The sequence below is a fragment of the Musca autumnalis genome, unplaced genomic scaffold (assembly GCF_047663935.1).
Source record: "Musca autumnalis isolate F117 unplaced genomic scaffold, ASM4766393v1 scaffold_1, whole genome shotgun sequence".
In the NCBI taxonomy this organism is placed as follows: Eukaryota; Metazoa; Arthropoda; class Insecta; order Diptera; family Muscidae; genus Musca; species Musca autumnalis.
In genome coordinates this window covers 114,117,181-114,135,485 of record NW_027411644.1, presented here as the reverse complement: position 1 = coordinate 114,135,485, position 18,305 = coordinate 114,117,181, and the positions used below count along the sequence as shown (strand labels likewise).

At 34.3% G+C, this 18,305-nt stretch overlaps 1 protein-coding gene across 2 annotated transcripts; it reads left to right on the top strand.

Annotated features, from left to right (window-relative positions):
• Positions 1 to 8,056: 8,056 nt before the first annotated feature.
• Positions 8,057 to 17,470, top strand: LOC141404873 (cullin-5-like). Of its 2 annotated transcripts, none has more exons than XM_073988687.1 (8): positions 8,057 to 8,084; positions 8,254 to 8,444; positions 8,568 to 10,039; positions 10,774 to 10,894; positions 10,973 to 11,330; positions 11,405 to 11,580; positions 11,656 to 11,805; positions 15,109 to 17,470. In XM_073988687.1, the coding sequence occupies exons 2-8, from the start codon at positions 8,436 to 8,438 to the stop codon at positions 15,244 to 15,246; spliced, it is 2,424 nt and encodes an 807-aa protein (XP_073844788.1). In that variant the 5' UTR covers positions 8,057 to 8,084; positions 8,254 to 8,435; the 3' UTR covers positions 15,247 to 17,470. The 2 variants fall into 2 exon arrangements, with proteins under 2 accessions (XP_073844788.1, XP_073844796.1); XM_073988695.1 differs by having other exon boundaries at positions 8,071 to 8,166.
• Positions 17,471 to 18,305: the final 835 nt, after the last annotated feature.

Below are 18,305 nucleotides of genomic sequence, written 5' to 3'. Positions count from 1 at the left end.
GTAACTTCAATAAGAAGAAGCATTTATGACGAGCACTCAATTCAATGTGAGTAATACGCTCAAAGCTGTGTTTAGTAGGTTTAAACTATGTTTACATTTACGAAATCCACTCGATTTCAACTGTCAATTCCATTGCTCAAACGTCAAATGAAATCCAATCGATTTCAGATGAGTTTTCATTTGACGTATACGCAAAGGAGTTGACAGATGAAATCGAGTGGATTTCGTAAATGTAAACATAGTATTATTCAATACGCCCATACCTAATATTCAAAGTAACGTACTCAAATAATATACAATCCTACATCACCGAAACACGGTATGACCGAAATTCCATTTAAAACACAAAACAGCTATTAAAATATATTAAAGCCTTTTCCTTTCGTAGACACAAATGATTTTCTTTACAATAAATTGATTTTCATGATCTGTTTGGTTTTTGTTTTCAAAATAAAAAAACACACATACTTAGACTTATAGTACTTTTATATTTACGAAATCGAGTGGATTTTAACTGTCAATTCCTTTACGTATACGTCAAATGAAATCTCATCTGAAATTAATTGGATTTTATTTGACGTTTAAGCAAAGGAATTGTCTGTTGAAATCGAGTGGATTTCGTAAATGTAAACCAAGCATTAGTCTTATGCCAGACTATGAACATTTTCATTAGAAAATTATTTGTTATTCTCTTTTAAATTTTCATTGACGTCCACACACAAATATGAAATCATATGAAAAATTTGATATTTTCATTGCTTTGCATTGGTTTGAGAGCTGTAGTACGTTTATATATAACTGGATTTAACAAACCCACTGGGTTTTAAATGTCAATTCCATTGCTTATATTTCAAATAAATCCTCGTAAAGAAGGTTAACCCTGCAAAAAGCTATAATATAAACATGGCCCTACTAATTTAAACACAAAGAATAATTTCAGATTACAGAACCTTGTGTACAGAGTTTCACCCCCTTCACACCTCTTACCTAGTACCGGGCCACACTAGAGTAATTTCAATGAAATTTTGACATGAAACTTTGCATTTTTTGGGAAAAATGCATAATTTCAAGAAACTAGTGTACACGGTTTCTTGTGTTCTGCAATTTTGCTTTGTTGCAATATTCGAAACAAACATACCGTTTTATTTTACATTTTCTTTTACTTTCATATCAAAATTTCAGTGAAATTACTCTTAGTCCCGGTTCACACGTGAATTTCATTAAAAAATTTCATGAAATTAGGAGTTCTTAAATCGATTTCCCTACTACAGCAATTTTATGATTTTACTCTACTATGGAAGTCGATCTAGAGACGCATAATTTCATGCAATTTTTTCAATGAAAATCACTCTAGTGTGGACCGGGACTTAATGTGGTCCGGGACCTATAAATACATTTTCATGGTAATGCAAATTTTCATAGTCTGGCATAAGCCTTATGAAACTTGTACAACGCAAGGCATCTTTAGCTTCGTTCCAGAACTAAAAAGTTTTTACACATTTAGCACATTTTGCACATTTTTGCCCAAAATGCGTTCCCCTACACCAAAAAAGTTGCAAAATGTTCTCTTTGAACAAAAATGGCGATGAATAGCTTTTTACACGACAAATTTGGGCGAGCAAAAATGTGCAACATGTTTGCCGGCTACGGATTGGCTGACTCGTCGACTTTGACATTTGTTCCAGTTTTTATGACGTTTCTGCCATTTTTCCGTTCCTGTACATTTTGGAAAAATGTGTATGTGGAACTCATTTTCGACGGTTTTCTCTTTTGACACTTTTACCATTAAAAAAGTACTGGAAAGAAGCCTTTATATAACCCCAGCAAAAAAATTTGGAAGTTCTACAATTGGAGTTATGATTTCACAACATCTTTCGATGTAGTCCAACAGGGTTACGAAAAATGCACTCCGTTCGATACATACATACATACGATACATAAAGGGCTGTTTACACCATCTATCAATGTCATATGAGCTGCCATTTCTTTCACCCATTCGACATTCTCTATGTTTGTCAAAATTGACGTCATCCATACAACTTTCAATTTGTGCGTTCATACCTGCAAGTGTTATTTTCGTATGACATAACCTAAAAATATAAAAACAGCTGTTTTTGTCATTATTTACATTTATTGTTGAGTTGCAATTTTGCGCAAATTTTAATTTTGGTTGAAGGAAACTGAATTGGTAGAATTGGTGTTTGGAGTTATAGAGGCATTCATGTTTTTGCCACCAAACAATCATTTCAAAGACTGCTTCTTTCGACCAATCGTTCTGAAAATAACATTATAAACGCCATTTATTACTTTACTGAATATTTAAATATACATACCTTTCCATTTTCTTTTTTAAAAGATTTTGTTTTTCATTTTTTGTTTGAGAATGTCAGAAAACAGCTGATAAATTTATGTTTACATACGAGAATGCCGTATCAAATAGAGCGCTCCCTAAATGAAAAATTTACATATGAGTTGCCAAATCATTTTGATAGATGAAAATTTTCATAGTGGTTACACTATTGGTCTGTTCCTTTACTTTTAAAAATGGTAACAGTGGCAGAAAATGGTAAAAGTGGTAAACTGCTATCATATAAGCTCTGTTCCTTTACGTGCCTGAGGTTACCATTTCTTACCATTTTTAACCTGCAAAGCGTTCCTTTACTTCAACAAGCATACAATTTATATGAGACCAGTTCACCACTTTTACCATTTTTTGCCACTGTTACCATTTTTTAAAGTAAAGGAACAGACCAATAAATTGTATGCTATTAAAAGTAAGGGAACACTTTACAGGTTAAAAATGGTTAGAAATGGTAACCTCAGGCACGTAAAGGAACAGAGCATATGTGTACAACATTCGCAGGCAGAAAATTTGGCATCTCATACGACATTGATAGATGGTGTAAACAACCCTTAAGCAGTTGCTGTAGAGATCACTACAGAAAAAAACCAGTTGGTTGATCCCTACACATTTCTTCAAAAGACAAACAAAAGTGTAGTGTATGTCCCGGTCCACACTAGCGTGAATTTCATTAAAAAATTTCATGAAATTAGGTGTTCTTAAATCGAATTCCTCACTACAGCAATTTTATGATTTTACTCTACCATGGAGGTCGACCTAGAGACGCATAATTTCATGAAATTTTTTCAATGAAATCACTCTAGTGTGGACCGGGACTATACATTTCGGAGAATTTGTTATAAAACATGGAACAATAATTCATAGGTAGGCCAGGTATGAGAATCGCCAAAAAAATACAGCCCTGTCGCTATGGCTTAAAACGTCAAAATTGTTTTGATGAATGATATCGGATGAGTATACAAAGAAGAAGAAGAACGAAATGTTGAAATGAAAACAAAACAGAGTTGAATTTTTTGATCAATAATAAATATCAACTCTGCATGTCAACACGGTTTTGACAGATTAAGCCATAACAAAAAAAATTGTAATCAGCTGTTAGCTGTGGCCTACCTAAGAATTATTGTACCATGTTATAAAATATAGAAATAAAAACCTAAGTTGCGAACATTTTTACGGTAATTCACGAGACGGAAATTTTTAAATGGCGGGAGTTGGAGTCGAAATCTGAACTAGTAATAGGAAAGCAATATAAAAACCTTAAAGCTAGAAACACATACAACCATGGTTTAATAAGAAAGGTTAGCCAAAGCTTTATGTCAATTTAAATTTTTTCATTCGAGTATGCCTAAAACTTCAAAACAATATAAACAAACTGTGTATGTATGTGTGGTGTTTGGATAATATGTCAAACAATTTTAAAAACAATCGAATTCAATGATTTTTAAAATTGTTTTCAGACTATTTGTATGGAAGAAATTGGTGAGATTTGCATTGAAACAATCAGTTTATCATATTCACAACTCGATTATGTGGAGAAAACTTAACTCTTCATTCATTTTTCGCGTTTTTTTTTAAATGCTCTAAAAATGCAATGTAAACAAACCCACTTGTTGCATTTATTTTGAAGTTTTAGGAATTCAAGAAAAACAAGGGTTCTATAGATTTTTTTCATTTAAATCTACCTCTTTACTTATACCATGCATACAACGTTTGGGTAAAGTTTTGTGTCGTTTTGGCCGTTTTTACACTGTTGGGCATGATGCCGAAAAATTCAAATTCATTTGAAATATATGCCGACAAACAGATAAACGCTGAACTTTGGTGTCGTCGTCGGCCTGTTGTTGTTGTTTTTTCTCGACGCCCAACGCAAAACTTTAATCAAACGTTGTATCTGTTTTCAGCTTTAGGATGACGAAGCAAAATCAGTAGTGGGATTCTGTAACTCATTTTGGCTGTTATCGATAATTGTCGGTAAAATTAAAATGCTTATAATTTCGATAATTAACGAAATTTTTCGGTAAGTTAACGATGAATAAAAAGTAGTCGGTAGCCTCTACCGATACAAACAGCGATACCAATTTTTCTTTATGTTTTTAGTCATAATTTTGCGATTTAATTTGACCGATTTTTGTCGGTAACAGCAAAAATGTGTTACAGAATCCCACTACAGTTGCGCTTGGATTAAATGGAGAGAAAGGAAGGACATTCAATTGTGATTGAATTTAATGGAAACATTTTTAATTTATGTTTATATAATAAAGTTCTTTGTGTTTTTGTTTTACTTATTCTGGGATATCTCGCAATAGCTTGCATTTTTACTGCATATTTAGATTGATTAACAACACAATCCGAAGAGTGCCTTTAAAGTCAATCCAGAACACTATATCAAAAGCTGTGATTTGGATCGAAAATGGAGTGCATCCTGGCTGTGTGCTGTGGAAGCAAAATGGAGTGCATCCTAGCTGCGCGCTCTCTTGTAAAATTCATAAGTGAATTCATAGGAAAAGATGTACTCCAACGGCAAATGTACTGTACACTTGCAGTGATTCAACTGCATCCGCGGAAGCAAACTTTTAGCTGAGCCCAGCAAAAAATTTTGGAAGTTGTGCATTACTAATACATACAAACATTTGGCTAGTTGCCTCGGCACTGTCTGATAATTTTCGTAGACAGTAAACATGGACATTTTTGAACAAATGAAAACAAATCTATTTCAAATAACTAAAAAGACAACAGGATTGGGAAGCAACAAAACAAAAACAAAATATGACAACGGAAAACAAAAAGAAATCGACGATTTTCATTCATAATTTTACAACTGGTTTTGCAGTCGTCTGGACGCCTACGTCACACAGGCAAGTTTTGGGTTTTTGACAATCAATACATGTAGTCAACTGTCCTGTCATGTGTTTACGAAATCCACTCGATTTCAGCTGTCAATTCCTTTGCGTATACGTCAAATGAAATCTCATCTGAAATTAATTGGATTTTATTTGACGTTTAAGCAATCCCAGCAAAAAGTTTGCATCCGCGGATGCAGTTAAATCAGTAGAACAATTGCCGATGGAGTACATCTTTTCCTATGAATTCACCTATGAATTTTACAAGAGAGCGCGCAGCTAGGATGCACTCCATTTTGCTTCCACGGCACACAGCTAGGATGCACTCCATTTTCGATCCAAATCACAGCCTTTGATGTAGTGTTTTGGATTGAATTTAAATGCAGTCTAAAGCTGTAAACAGATACAACGTTTGGGTAAAGTTTCGTGTCGTTTTGCAGTTTTTACACTGTTGGGCATGATGCCGAAAAATTCAAATTCATTTGAAATATATGCCGGCAAACAGATAAACGCTGGACTTTGGTATCGTCGTCGCCCTGTTGTTGTTGTTTTTTTCTCGACGCCCAACGCAAAACTTTAATCAAACGTTGTATCTGTTTTCAGCTTAAAGTTGTTATAAAATTCAAGCCGTTGCAAATATCCCAAAATAAATTAAATACATTCCTTATTCGTGTAAAACAAGAATATTAACTTTATTATATTAACACAAATTATAAAAACTCTCCATTAAATTTGATCGTAACTAAGTTTACTTCCTCTACTCTGCTTCTTATGACATCGAAATTGATATTGCTTCATCATCCAAATGGTTTTTCATTTTTCCTCCTACTTCAGTTCAGATTTCCAAAAAACTCCAACTCCACTTCAAAAATAGTTTGCGTCTCGTGAAGTACAGCAATGTTCATAACTTTAGTTTGCATTTCTTTATTTTTATACCCTCAGCCTTTAGGCTATGAAGGGTATATACACTTTCATACGGGCAAAATGTGCCTCATCGAAATAATGGTTTTAGACCCCAAGTATGTTTGGACGAAATGTGTTTCAGACAATTTGGAGTCGATTGAGCAATGTCCGTCCGTCTGTCTGTCTGGCTGGCTGGAGCGCACGATAACTCTCGAACGGATGAATCGATTCGGTTCAAATTTTGGCTTTCGTAATATTTTGCCCAAACTTAGTTTAAGTTCGAAGATGAGCTATATCGGTCCACTCCTTCCGGTACCTCCCCCACAAAAGTTGGAAAATGTTCGGAAAATTTGTGCGCACGATAACTCTTGAAGGGAGTAACCGATATGGTCCATACTTTGCCCATCGTGGAGCGTGTACCAGACTTAGATCAGAATTTAATATGGACTCAATTGGTCCACTCCGTCGGGTACCTCCCACACAAAAATTTGGAAAAGTTCAGTTTAGGACCATCTCTCGAATCGCTTTGATTTTTGCTTTAGCAACTTGTATTCACTGCCCTCCATACGACGGTATAAGTTTCATCAGGGGCAAGTCCATACTTCCTGAGAAAATAGCCTGAAAATTGCAAAAAACCCCTATGACACCGTGTGAGGAGGTTGGAGGGCAAAATAACTCTCGAACAGGTCTGCCGATTCGGTCCAAAGTTTGGTCTTAGTAATATTTTGTCCAAACATAGTTTAAGTTCGAAGATAAGCCATATCGGTCCACTCCTTCAGGTACCTCCCCCTCAAAAGTTCAAAAATGTTCGGTAAAATTGTGCGTACGATAACTCTTGAAGAGAGTGGCCGAATTGGACCATACTTTACACATCTTAATATATCTACCAGATATAGATCAGGTTCAAATATGGACTATATTTGTCCACTCCATCCGGTACCTCCCACACAAAATTTCGGATAAGTTCACTTTAAGACCTGCTTTCGAATCACTTTGATTTTTGTTGAAGCAACTTGCATTCGCTGCCTCAATTGCGATGGTAAAAGTTGTTTCAGGGGCAAGTCCATACTTCTTGAGCAAACATCCCTGAAGTTGTAAAAAAACCCCTATGGTACCATATGTAGTGGCTGGAGATCCATTCTTTTTAGTATCTCCTCCGCAAAACTTTTGATCTCTAATCCTAATCAACATTTTTGTCAGTTCAAACGCCCAAAATTCCCTAAATACATGCGTTTTTTTGGGAAAAAAATTGTTTCAATATACAAAGGCTGAGGGTATATCTCTGTCGGCCAAGCCGACTGATACTTTTTTACTTGTTTTTTAAACAAATTCTTATAACTTTAGACACTCTTTCTTGTGTTCAGAAAAAAAGACTGCGACAGAAGGGATTAAAAAATTGGCTTGCTTGGCTAGGGATCTTTAAGCGAGTGCTTCCAAAATGTATCGAGCGGTGTGCATTTTCATATCTCCGTGTGGACTGCGTCGAAAGATGTATTGAAATCATAACTCTGCATTGCACTACTTCCAAACTTTTTTGCTGGGATGGAATTGGCAGTTGAAATCAAGTGGATTTCGTAAATGTAAACTTATTATTAACTGGATTAACCCAGTGGGTTTGTATTTCAAATGCCAATTGCATAACGCAAACGTCAAATAAATCCTCTCGAAGTGTGTTAGCCCGGCACAAAACTAGTGTAAGGCCATGTTTATATTATAGCCTTTTGGAGGGTTAACCTTCTTATTGAGGATTTACTTGACGTACACGTAAAGGAATTGACATTTGAAACCCAGTGGGTTTGTTAAATCCGGTTATATATAAACGTACTATAATTTATCTTGTGTAAACTCTAGATTAATGTCCTGAATCCCATAGTCATCCCTTTTTATTGCTGATTCCTTGAATTTATCTCTTTTCGCAGCTGTTTACTATCAACGCCGTTAATTTTGCTATTAAAGGCCGTCTCTGATCTATATTTAAAGTATGTGTGAGTGAGTTTTGCAATTTTATTTTGCAAAACACCAATAATGATAATTGCTTGTTCAAATAAATAAAAACAACAAGTAACGAGAAGCTAGAATGAATTAATTTAAATCTTGGCTTTTGCAGTTGAATAAGATTACAAAAAATTGTTTTTTATTTTGCCAAAGCTTTCAGTGTTAATGACCATCATCGCGTCGGGAAGAAGGCAGATCTAGGAAGAAGAAACAAAGCTTAAGAATTTGTTGGAAATTGTTCTTGTTCTTAAATTTAATTAGCTCCACAGAGATATACAACAACAAAATAAATGCTCAGCGTTGCGGTTGATTAGAAATAAAACTTCAAAACTAAAATGTTAAAGGTAATGATGTATGCAATCTACTTTTGTTTTATGTGCTAACTTTTTTCTTGTTCTTTTCATAATGCGGTCGTTTACTTGTGTTCGTGCGTCTGTGCGGATCGTTGTTTGTTATACGGCGTCTAGGGTAAAGGGACGCGTTCCTTCGAGGAAGTATGGCCAGATATGCGAATAATTGTTCTCAAACTACTAAAACAAGAAACAGTTTCACAAGTCGAATGGCAGGATTTATTCTATGGCGTTCATTTGGTCTGTTTATGGGATGAGAAAGGTGCTGCTAAAATATACGATTGCCTACGTAACGATGTTGTGGAATTTATAGCCCATGCACAGCTTAAGGTCCAATCACAGAGGGGTGAACATGCTCTTCTCACCACCTACATTATAGAATGGCGTAAATTCTTTACTCAATCCAGCTACCTGCCTCTACCATTTCGCCAATTGGAACATTGGTTTCAATCCAAAACATCTTCGTCGTCCGGTTGTTCGGCATCGACTTCCGCCTCAAGTTCCTCAACGTCTGCAGCATCGACATCAGCAGCAGCTGCTGCTGCCGGCACTTCCTCTGCAACAGCGTCTTCATCATCGTCATCGAGCTCCAAAAAGAATCCCACCGAAGACAGCATTGTGCGTAAGCTGATGCTAGATTCTTGGAATGAGCACATATTCAAAGACATTAAAGATCGGTTGCAAGAGTCGGCCATGAAAATTGTACACGCCGAACGTAATGGTGATGCCTATGATGCCCAGTTGGTGATTGGCGTAAGGGAAAGCTACGTCAATCTATGTTCGAATCCTGAAGATAAATTACAAATCTATAGAGAAAATTTTGAAGCTGCTTATTTAAAAGCTACAACTGCCTTCTATCGTTTAAAAGCCACAGAACAACAACAAGCTAATGGTGTCTTGGCTTTTATGAAATATGCAGATGCAAAATTGCGAGAGGAGGAGGCTCGAGCCAAACGGTATCTGGAACCTAGTAGTTATGCAGTTTTGGCACAGACTTGTGTTAAAGTGCTGGTGGGAGATCACATGAACACCATTATTGCAGAATGTGCACCACTCATAAAAGAATACGAAACAGATCGTTTGAATTTAATGTTTCGCTTACTTGATAGAGTTCCAAATGGTGTTGATCCTATGTTACGTGATTTAGAGAATCATATTGTTTCGGCAGGTCTTGCTGATATGCTATCGGCGTCAGAAATCATTACTCAAGATTCGGAAAAATATGTGGAACGCTTGTTGGAATTGTTTAAGAAATTTAGTGCACTGGTTAAGAACGCCTTCAATGATGATCCACGTTTCCTTACGGCACGCGATAAGGCATTTAAGACGGTGGTCAACGATACGAGTGTCTTTAAATTGGAATTGCCCACTGGTATACAAAATCGTGGGGTAAAATATACAGCACCCGAAAGTAAATGTCCCGAATTGTTGGCAAATTACTGTGACATGTTGTTGCGTCGGACACCGTTAAGCAAACGTTTGACTAGCGAACAGATAGATGCACGTCTCAGGGATGTTTTATTGGTATTGAAATATGTTAATAATAAGGATGTATTTATGCGTTATCATAAGGTTCATTTAACAAGAAGGTGAGTTTAGTATTCTTATACATAATGACATTTTTATAATTGCGCTATTGAATATAGGCTGCGGTCTTTTTGCCAGAAGGCTTTTTGTGATAATCGTGTAGTCCCTATGAAGTCAAAGAATATTCAGTGAGTTTTCTCACTTTCTTCTTTAAGTTGAAACGGCAGAGACCAAACTCACGGGGAGTCTACATTCATAATCTCCTTGATAGTCTAAACATACTGGAAAACATTCGGTGCATTATAGTGGATGGTAAAATAATACAAGACTGAACATTGCTTTAGATCGGAATACTTTTTCCTCCTCTTTAACTCAATTTTATTCTACGAATTGGTAGTAGCACAGATATACTGATAACTAGATGTAAACAAAATTGTATGCAACCAACATCGATTCATGGGTCATCATTGCATCTGTTCTATTTATGCTTTGAGCTGTCAATAAAAAATCAGAATATTTAAATGACCTTGGGGTCTTTGGGAACACAAAACGTAGTTGCTTATAACCGATGTTCGCTATATCCGAATGTTACTGTGTAATTCTTTGTTTTAGCTTACTTTTGCATATAAAGCATTATAAAAAGCCAATAAGTCCGTCGCTATTAATTTTTGCCTCAAAAACAGACCAAATTACCTATAGTGCAGTGGTTAGAATTTTCGTGACAAATAGTACTGTTATAGTTTTAAGGTAACGTATGACTTGGAATAGTTAAATATTGAACTTTCCCTATTTTTAGACTAATATTGGGTACTAGTGCTGACAGTGAAAAAGAAGAAGATATTGTCGAATGGTTGCGTGAAGTTGGTATGCCCGCAGACTATGTGAATCGTTTAGCCCGTATGTTCCAAGACATTAAAGTAAGTTTTAAACTCAATTGTTTAGGTATTTATGAACTCTTTAAACTATTTCTAATTTCTTTTTCCTATGGATCACAGGTTAGTGAAGACTTAAATACACAATTTCGCAATTCCACTGGTCGTCACGATGCCATTAATATAAAGATTTTAAATGCTGGTGCTTGGGCTCGTTGTTCGGAGCGTGTGTCAGTCAGTTTACCCCTTGAACTGGAAGACTATATACCAGATGTAGAAGAATTCTATAAGAAAAAACATTCCGGCCGTAAATTGCAATGGTATCATCATATGAGTAATGGCACAATAACATTTGTTAATAATTTTGGTCGTTATGATCTGGATGTTACGACATTTCAAATGGCCGTACTCTTTGCATGGAATCAAAGACAACATGATAAAATTTCATATGAAAATTTAAGATTAGCCACTGAATTGCCAGGTGCGGTCATATAGAAGAAATTTATAAAATAATCGTAATACGAAATGATTATATATTTTTCCTCTTTTTCAAAGATCCGGAACTGAGGCGTACTTTGTGGTCACTGGTTGCATTTCCCAAATTGAAGAAACAAATTTTATTAATGGAACCGAATTGTCCTTCGCCTAAAGATTTTACAGAGAATACCTTGTTCTATGTTAATCAAGAATTTGCCGTTGTCAAGAATGGTAAATCACAACGCAGGGGCAAGGTAAGTCACCAAAAATGTAATAAACATTTTGTAGTGAATAACTTTGGGAATTTCTTTTATATTCTTTTTCGCTAGTTGAATTTAATTGGCCGTTTACAACTGAGTACTGAACGTTCAATACAAGAAGACAATCAATCTATTGTTCAGCTGCGTATTTTACGTGTACAGGAGGCCATTATAAAAATTATGAAAATGCGTAAACGCATGAATAATGCAACACTACAGGTGAGTTCAATATTATAACGATCTTTTAGTTTATCGAGTAAAAAGTTGTCTACAATCATAAAACTTTTGATGAAAAGTATCAAACATAAAGAAAACGGAATCGATTCGATTTTCAAAATTTTTGTAGGATTGGTTTTTTTTTTAGCCAATGAACTGGTAAAATTGTCATCGATTGGCCCATTAATGCGTCTTTTAGCGTATCTTCGTGATAATACAACTTTGGTCCCATACAAATTACTATGGAAACAAAGATCGCTAGGTTGGCACGGGTTAACCTTAAGCGATAGCTATAAAATTTCATACATAAGTTTTTTGGATCAAATGGAAAAAAGTAGCGGTTAGGAGATCCAAAAACAAATTCGGTCAGTCTAATGTATGTATGTATATATTGTCCCAATCTACAATAGGCAATTTTACTTGCGGCAAGTTTCTGTTTGTATGAGAGACACGTAAGGGGAATGGATGTGGAAAAAAATGCTCTTACTGGTCATTTTCAGGCAATTCGTTTTATATTTTTCATTGTATTATTTTTATTGAATTGAAAACAAGACGTACCGCAACTGAATTGCTTGTATAGACGCAGGAGACAATTTTCATTGCTTTGCATTGGTTTGAGAGTTTCGAATTTAAACACAAAGAATAATTTCAGATTACAGAACCTTGTGCACAGAGTTTCACCCCCTTCACACCTCTTACCAATAAACTCATTTTCATAGTCCCAATTTACATTAGGCGAGTTTACTTGCGGCAATTGTCAGTTTGTAGGTGAGAGAGGGGGCTGAGAGGCAAAGGGTTACCATATGCCTCACCTCTCTCTCCCTCAAACTGACAATTGCCGCAAGTAAACTCGCCTAATGTAAATTGGGACATAGTCTGGCATAAGACTTACCTAACATACCATTTTGTGTCATTTTATAAAATATTTATAAAAATGTTCTGCTTCTACAGGAGAAGCATACAATAAGCGTACATATTAAATATTTTCCATGTGATACCGTTTAGATAATTTTCTAGTTATTACACATGCAATTTAAAACTTTTTTGTAATATTATCTCAAGTTTTTTTAGTATGCTGGGTTGTCTTTGCTATAGAAAAAATGTGTATTGAAAATTGTGATTTCAAAAACAAAAGCTCTCTTTTTTAATTATGAGAGTAAGCGAATTGACACACCGACAGCAGAAGGGCGCCCTTTGAACAGCCCTAAATTAAAATTAAGTATTCTGATTTTCAAACGAAGAATTCTGAATATGATTTTTAAATGTAAGGGCGAAACCTATAGCTCTGCGTGTTGCGTGTGCGTTCAAAAATACAAAAACAAAATACATGTATTTCAAATTGAAAACAACAACAAATACATGTATTTTGTTTTTGTATTTTTGAAGCACACGCAACACGCAGAGCTATAGGTTTCGCCCTAATTTTGGAAAATCAGTGGTGCGATCCTCTAACTCATTTTTTGGGTTACCGACAAAAATCGGTAACATTAAAACGCAAAATTATGAATGAAAACTTCAAATATAATTTGACAACACTGTTGCTATTGGTAGAACTTTACGACTACATTTTATTGGTCGCTAACTTACCGAATAATATCGCATGGCGCTCTTGAAGCAACTTTAAATGGAAAGTGCTTACTTACACCTGCGAAGTTTTTGCGGATTCTGAAACTACAATGTTCATAGATAAGAAAAATCAAAAAACAAAAATATCGCCGGAGCGCTTTTTAACTAAATCGCGATTCAAGTCGACATTTTTAGGTTTTCTGAATTTTAATTGGTATCTTTTTCTGAGTTTTACCCTCAGTTTTTGTAAACATTTTTATTCTTCTCGCACGAACTGTCAAATTTTGTAGATCTATTTACTCGCCTTAGCGCAAATGTAGAGCGCTGATTTTTAAATGATGAATTCATAACTATATATGGAACTAATGTACGAAAAATTAAGTCTGTATGTTATGTGGGGGCTGAGCTATGGATGCCTAAATTATTACGAATATAGACGAACGATTAAAAATGAGTTACAAAAACAGGGGGTTAAAGAAAAATAAAACTAAATAAATTAAATTAAAATTTAATTGTCAGGCTATAAAAATTTAAAAGACAAATAAACAAGTAAAAAAGTATCAGTCGGCTTTGCCGACAGAGATATACCCTCAGCCTGTGTGGATTGAAATAATAAAAAAAACGTACATATGTATTTAGGGGGGCTTTGAAAATTTTGGCCGTATGACCGACAAAAGTATGGATAGGATTAAAGATCAAAAATTTGCGGGGATATCGACAGATAGGGCTTTTTATCACACTAGGTACCCGAAGGAGTGGATAAATATAGTCCATATTCGAACCTGATCTATATCTGGTAGATATTTTAGGATGTGTAAAGTATGGACCAACTCGGTCACTCCCATCAAGAGTTATCGTGTGCACAATTTTTCCGAACATTTTTCAACTTTTGAGGGGGGGAGGGGGAGGTACCTGAAGGAGTCGACCGATATGGCCTATCTTCGAACATAAACTAAGTTTGCACAAAATATTACAAATACAAATTGTGGACCGAATCGGCAGATCCGTTCGAGAGTTATATGCGCTCCAACCACTACACACGGTGTCATAGGGCTTGTTTGTACCTTTCACACTATATTCTCAGGATGTATATGGGGGGCAGTGAATGCAAGTTGCAACAACAAAAATCAAAGCGATTCGTGAACATTGAAATTTTGTGTGGGAGGTACCCGAAGGAATGTACCGATTGAGTCCATATTGGAACCTCATCTAAGTCTGGTAGAAATTTCACGATGTGCAAAGTATGGATCAAATCGGTTTCTTCCTTCAAGAGTTATCGTGCGCACAAATTTTCCGAACATTTCCGAACTTTTGTGGGGGAGGTACCGGAAGCAGTGGACCGATATAACCCATCTTCGAACTTAAACTAAGTTTGGACAATATATTGCGGAAGCCAAATTTTGAACCAAATCGGTTCATCCGTTCGAGAGTTATCGTGCGCACCAGCCAGACAGACGGACGGAAATTGCTAAATCGACTACAAATTGTCTGAAACACATTTCGTCCAAACATACTTGGGGTCTAAAACCAGTGTACATACCGCGTTAGCATAAATGCTGAGGGTATAAAAACACATCGATAGGCAGATGAGCATACACCCATGTATAAAATTAACGTGTTTACAATTTATACAATTATTTAAATTACACAAAAGTAAATGAAAAAAAAAATAATAATTTAAATTTATCACATGACAAAAAATTTTCCTTTATGATAAAATATTTTTTTTTTTCGTTACAGGCCGAATTAATTGATATTTTAAAAAATATGTTTTTACCTTCAAAGAAAATGATCAAAGAGCAATTGGAATGGCTTATCGAACACAAATACATGCGACGTGATGATGATGACATCAACACTTTTATATATATGGCTTAAGTTTATATAAACATGGTTTTTTACACTAATACATACACATTCAAAAAGTATATTCTAACTAAATTATATCTATTTACACAGGAAAGCAGAGCGAAGGGAATATTTTATTAGTTATGCTCGAATGAAAATAAATAAACATACATTTTTATTTGCTTCAACTACACAGAACTCAGCATGCCCAGACACAAAGAAATAATTTACAGGAATTCTGTTTAGAAAAGTGGCATTATATATTAATTCTTATAAAGAAATTTAACAAATCTAAAGGTCTTGTAAATGGTTGCAAACATCTGAGTGAAAATCAAGACTCTAAATAAATTTGAGCCTTAGTTCAAAACTATATTATTTTGATTCCACAATCTAAAAAGTTTTTTCTCATTGTCATGAATCTATAATAACAACACAACATATTGTGACTTTCCAAAATATCCCTTAACCACAAACAGTGATAAAAATTTATCTTGTTTTAATTTTTTTATGAAATACGATGTTCACTGTTAACAGTAATATGTTTATTATCCCTGTTATATTTTATTGGCGTGTTCTTCTAATATTGGGAAAGACCAATTCGGGTTTTCGTTTCCCAGCGAAGTTTTTTATGATAATGACTAAAAAGTCAGAATTTTGGTTGAAACATGTAGAGATTACATATATCATTGCTAGCAAGTATTGTTTTTGGCAACATTTGAGATGTATACTTTTTATAAGAAAATATTCTCTATATTATGTGTTTTCGTTTACTCAGAATTTGTACAAATTTTTACTGGATGTTGTTCGCTTTCTCTACAGTACAAAGCGAAATACTTTAGTAGTTTAACATATTTGGTCTGTTCCAGAACTGCAAGAATCCACTAATTTTTACTATTTTTTCCGATAACATAAAGGAAAAAATGTTATTGTAGTAAAAAATAGTAGCTTCTTGCAGGTTCTGGAACAGAGCAATTGTAATATTGGACTTGTATAAAGTGCTGAGTATACGAACTCACCTATTTTTTACCCTGTACCAGAAAGTCTAGATAGTAATGATATTTAAACAGTATACCCCTCATTGGCAAATAAAATTGATTCTCTGTGATTTTTACAATGTAATACATTTTTCTCTTATTTTTCCTATATGTAAAATGTTGAAGTTCTAGTTTCCAATTGTTCTGCTCCATAACCAGCAAGAATCTACTATTTATGAAATTTCTGTCAAATTTATAAAGGAATTTTTTGTAAAAAATTTCAAAACAGTAGAATCTTGCAGGTTCTGGAACAGGTGAAATATTAGCGGTTTAAAATTATTTCCCTTTAGTCTTTATAAATAATATTTCTGTTTTTATTTTTTAAAATTTTGTAAAATTAAGTGTGTTTTTTATTTTGTTATTATTTTATTTTTTGTACTTTTAGTGCGCTCATATCTTTATACCCTTTATTATTATGTAAAAAATTATATGAAAATATTTTACGTTAGAATAAGAATATGTTTTAAATGTATATTATTTCATTTATTTCTAAGATTTTTAAATTATATTTTCTCTCTAAAACAAATACAAAACTTGGTAAAACATTTCAATCATTTTGTTTTCAGTGTGTTCACATGAAAATGTATTTTCGTATATGTTCAACGTATTTGTAATGAAAAATTGAAACGCAGCTTCTTTCTCTTCTCTAAATTGGATAAGTTTACAACGCTTGACATTGAATGTTATTACATTTTTTAGACCTCAAGGTCGAAAAATATCAGAAAATAAGTTATAATCTTGAGAAACACTTATTTCTGTTTTATGAGATTGATGTATTGTAAAGTTACAATTCTTTTTAAATTTGAATTTAATTTCTCTATTTGTAACTTATTTGTAACAAAAAAAGTGAAAAGTCGGCGTAGTTGTACATTTCATTCTAAGATTTATTTATATTTACCTATTTTCTGAAAAAAAAAAACGTATAAAAAATAATTTCTTAATACTCCTTATAAATATTTCTTGTTTATAGAAGTCCTTTCAAACCTTATATTATTTACAAATCTAAAATGCCGTAAAACCCTTAGAAATAATGTGGAAAGTCTGCCCAATAGTTTTTAAATTGTAAACAAGTTATGTTCTTATTATGGATTTAATCGAAAGCAAATAAAACACCTAACTTCATGTAGAAATAAGAAAATTCATTTACATTAACATTAAATGAAACAAAAAAGGATGTTCGAGTTTAATAAAGAAAAAATATTATGAAAATAAAAAAAAAATACTTTATTCTTAGTTACAGGTTTTTTCAGACGTTATTACAACTTGAATATTGGCTGTACATAGTATTTGTTATAGTTGTACAGAATAATATATATTAGTTGCAAAGGAATTGAATGACATAAATGAACTGCATCTACCACAGGTCACCAGCTATCTGATGTGATTAATCTTTAGTGTTTCTTCGTTATCGAGTTTTAACATAAGGAATATATAATATACTTCCTTGTTCAGACAGTTAAGGACATTGAGTCTCTTTGGTAAGGCGGCAATCTGTCAGTTGTACCTCTGGATGAGATACCATTAGAGTTGTGCCAAAGGAACTATATGGAACTATCTAGTTCACTTCGCAGTTCCAATGGTCCACATTTTTTCTTTGAACAAACTGCGTATACTTAATATCACACGTTATATTTCATGATGTTACTCATACGTTTTGGAACTAGTACAAGGAACTAGGAACTAGATTACCCAACTCTAGATACCATGTGGAATGGTAGTCCCCAGTATGGGTACCTCCTACTTCAATGGAGCTAGGTAGGACGAAAACTGGGGTCGGTTGCAAAATAGACCATCGGTCTTCAGATTGGGAATTGGAGGATTCTATACTGCTTCAAGAAGAACGACGAACTGGTCATAAAAATTCGCCACCGACATGTCTGGAGAGGACTTTTTAAGAAGTCGAGGAGGGGTGTTTAACTTTGGGTTAGGAAGATTATGCTTCCGAATCCCTCCGAAGCACCAATAGGTAGGAAGCAGCAAAAGCCCAAGTCCAGGAACATTATTTACATAATTGTGAAGTTTTATTTGGAGTTTTTTCGACCTTTCAATTTTCTA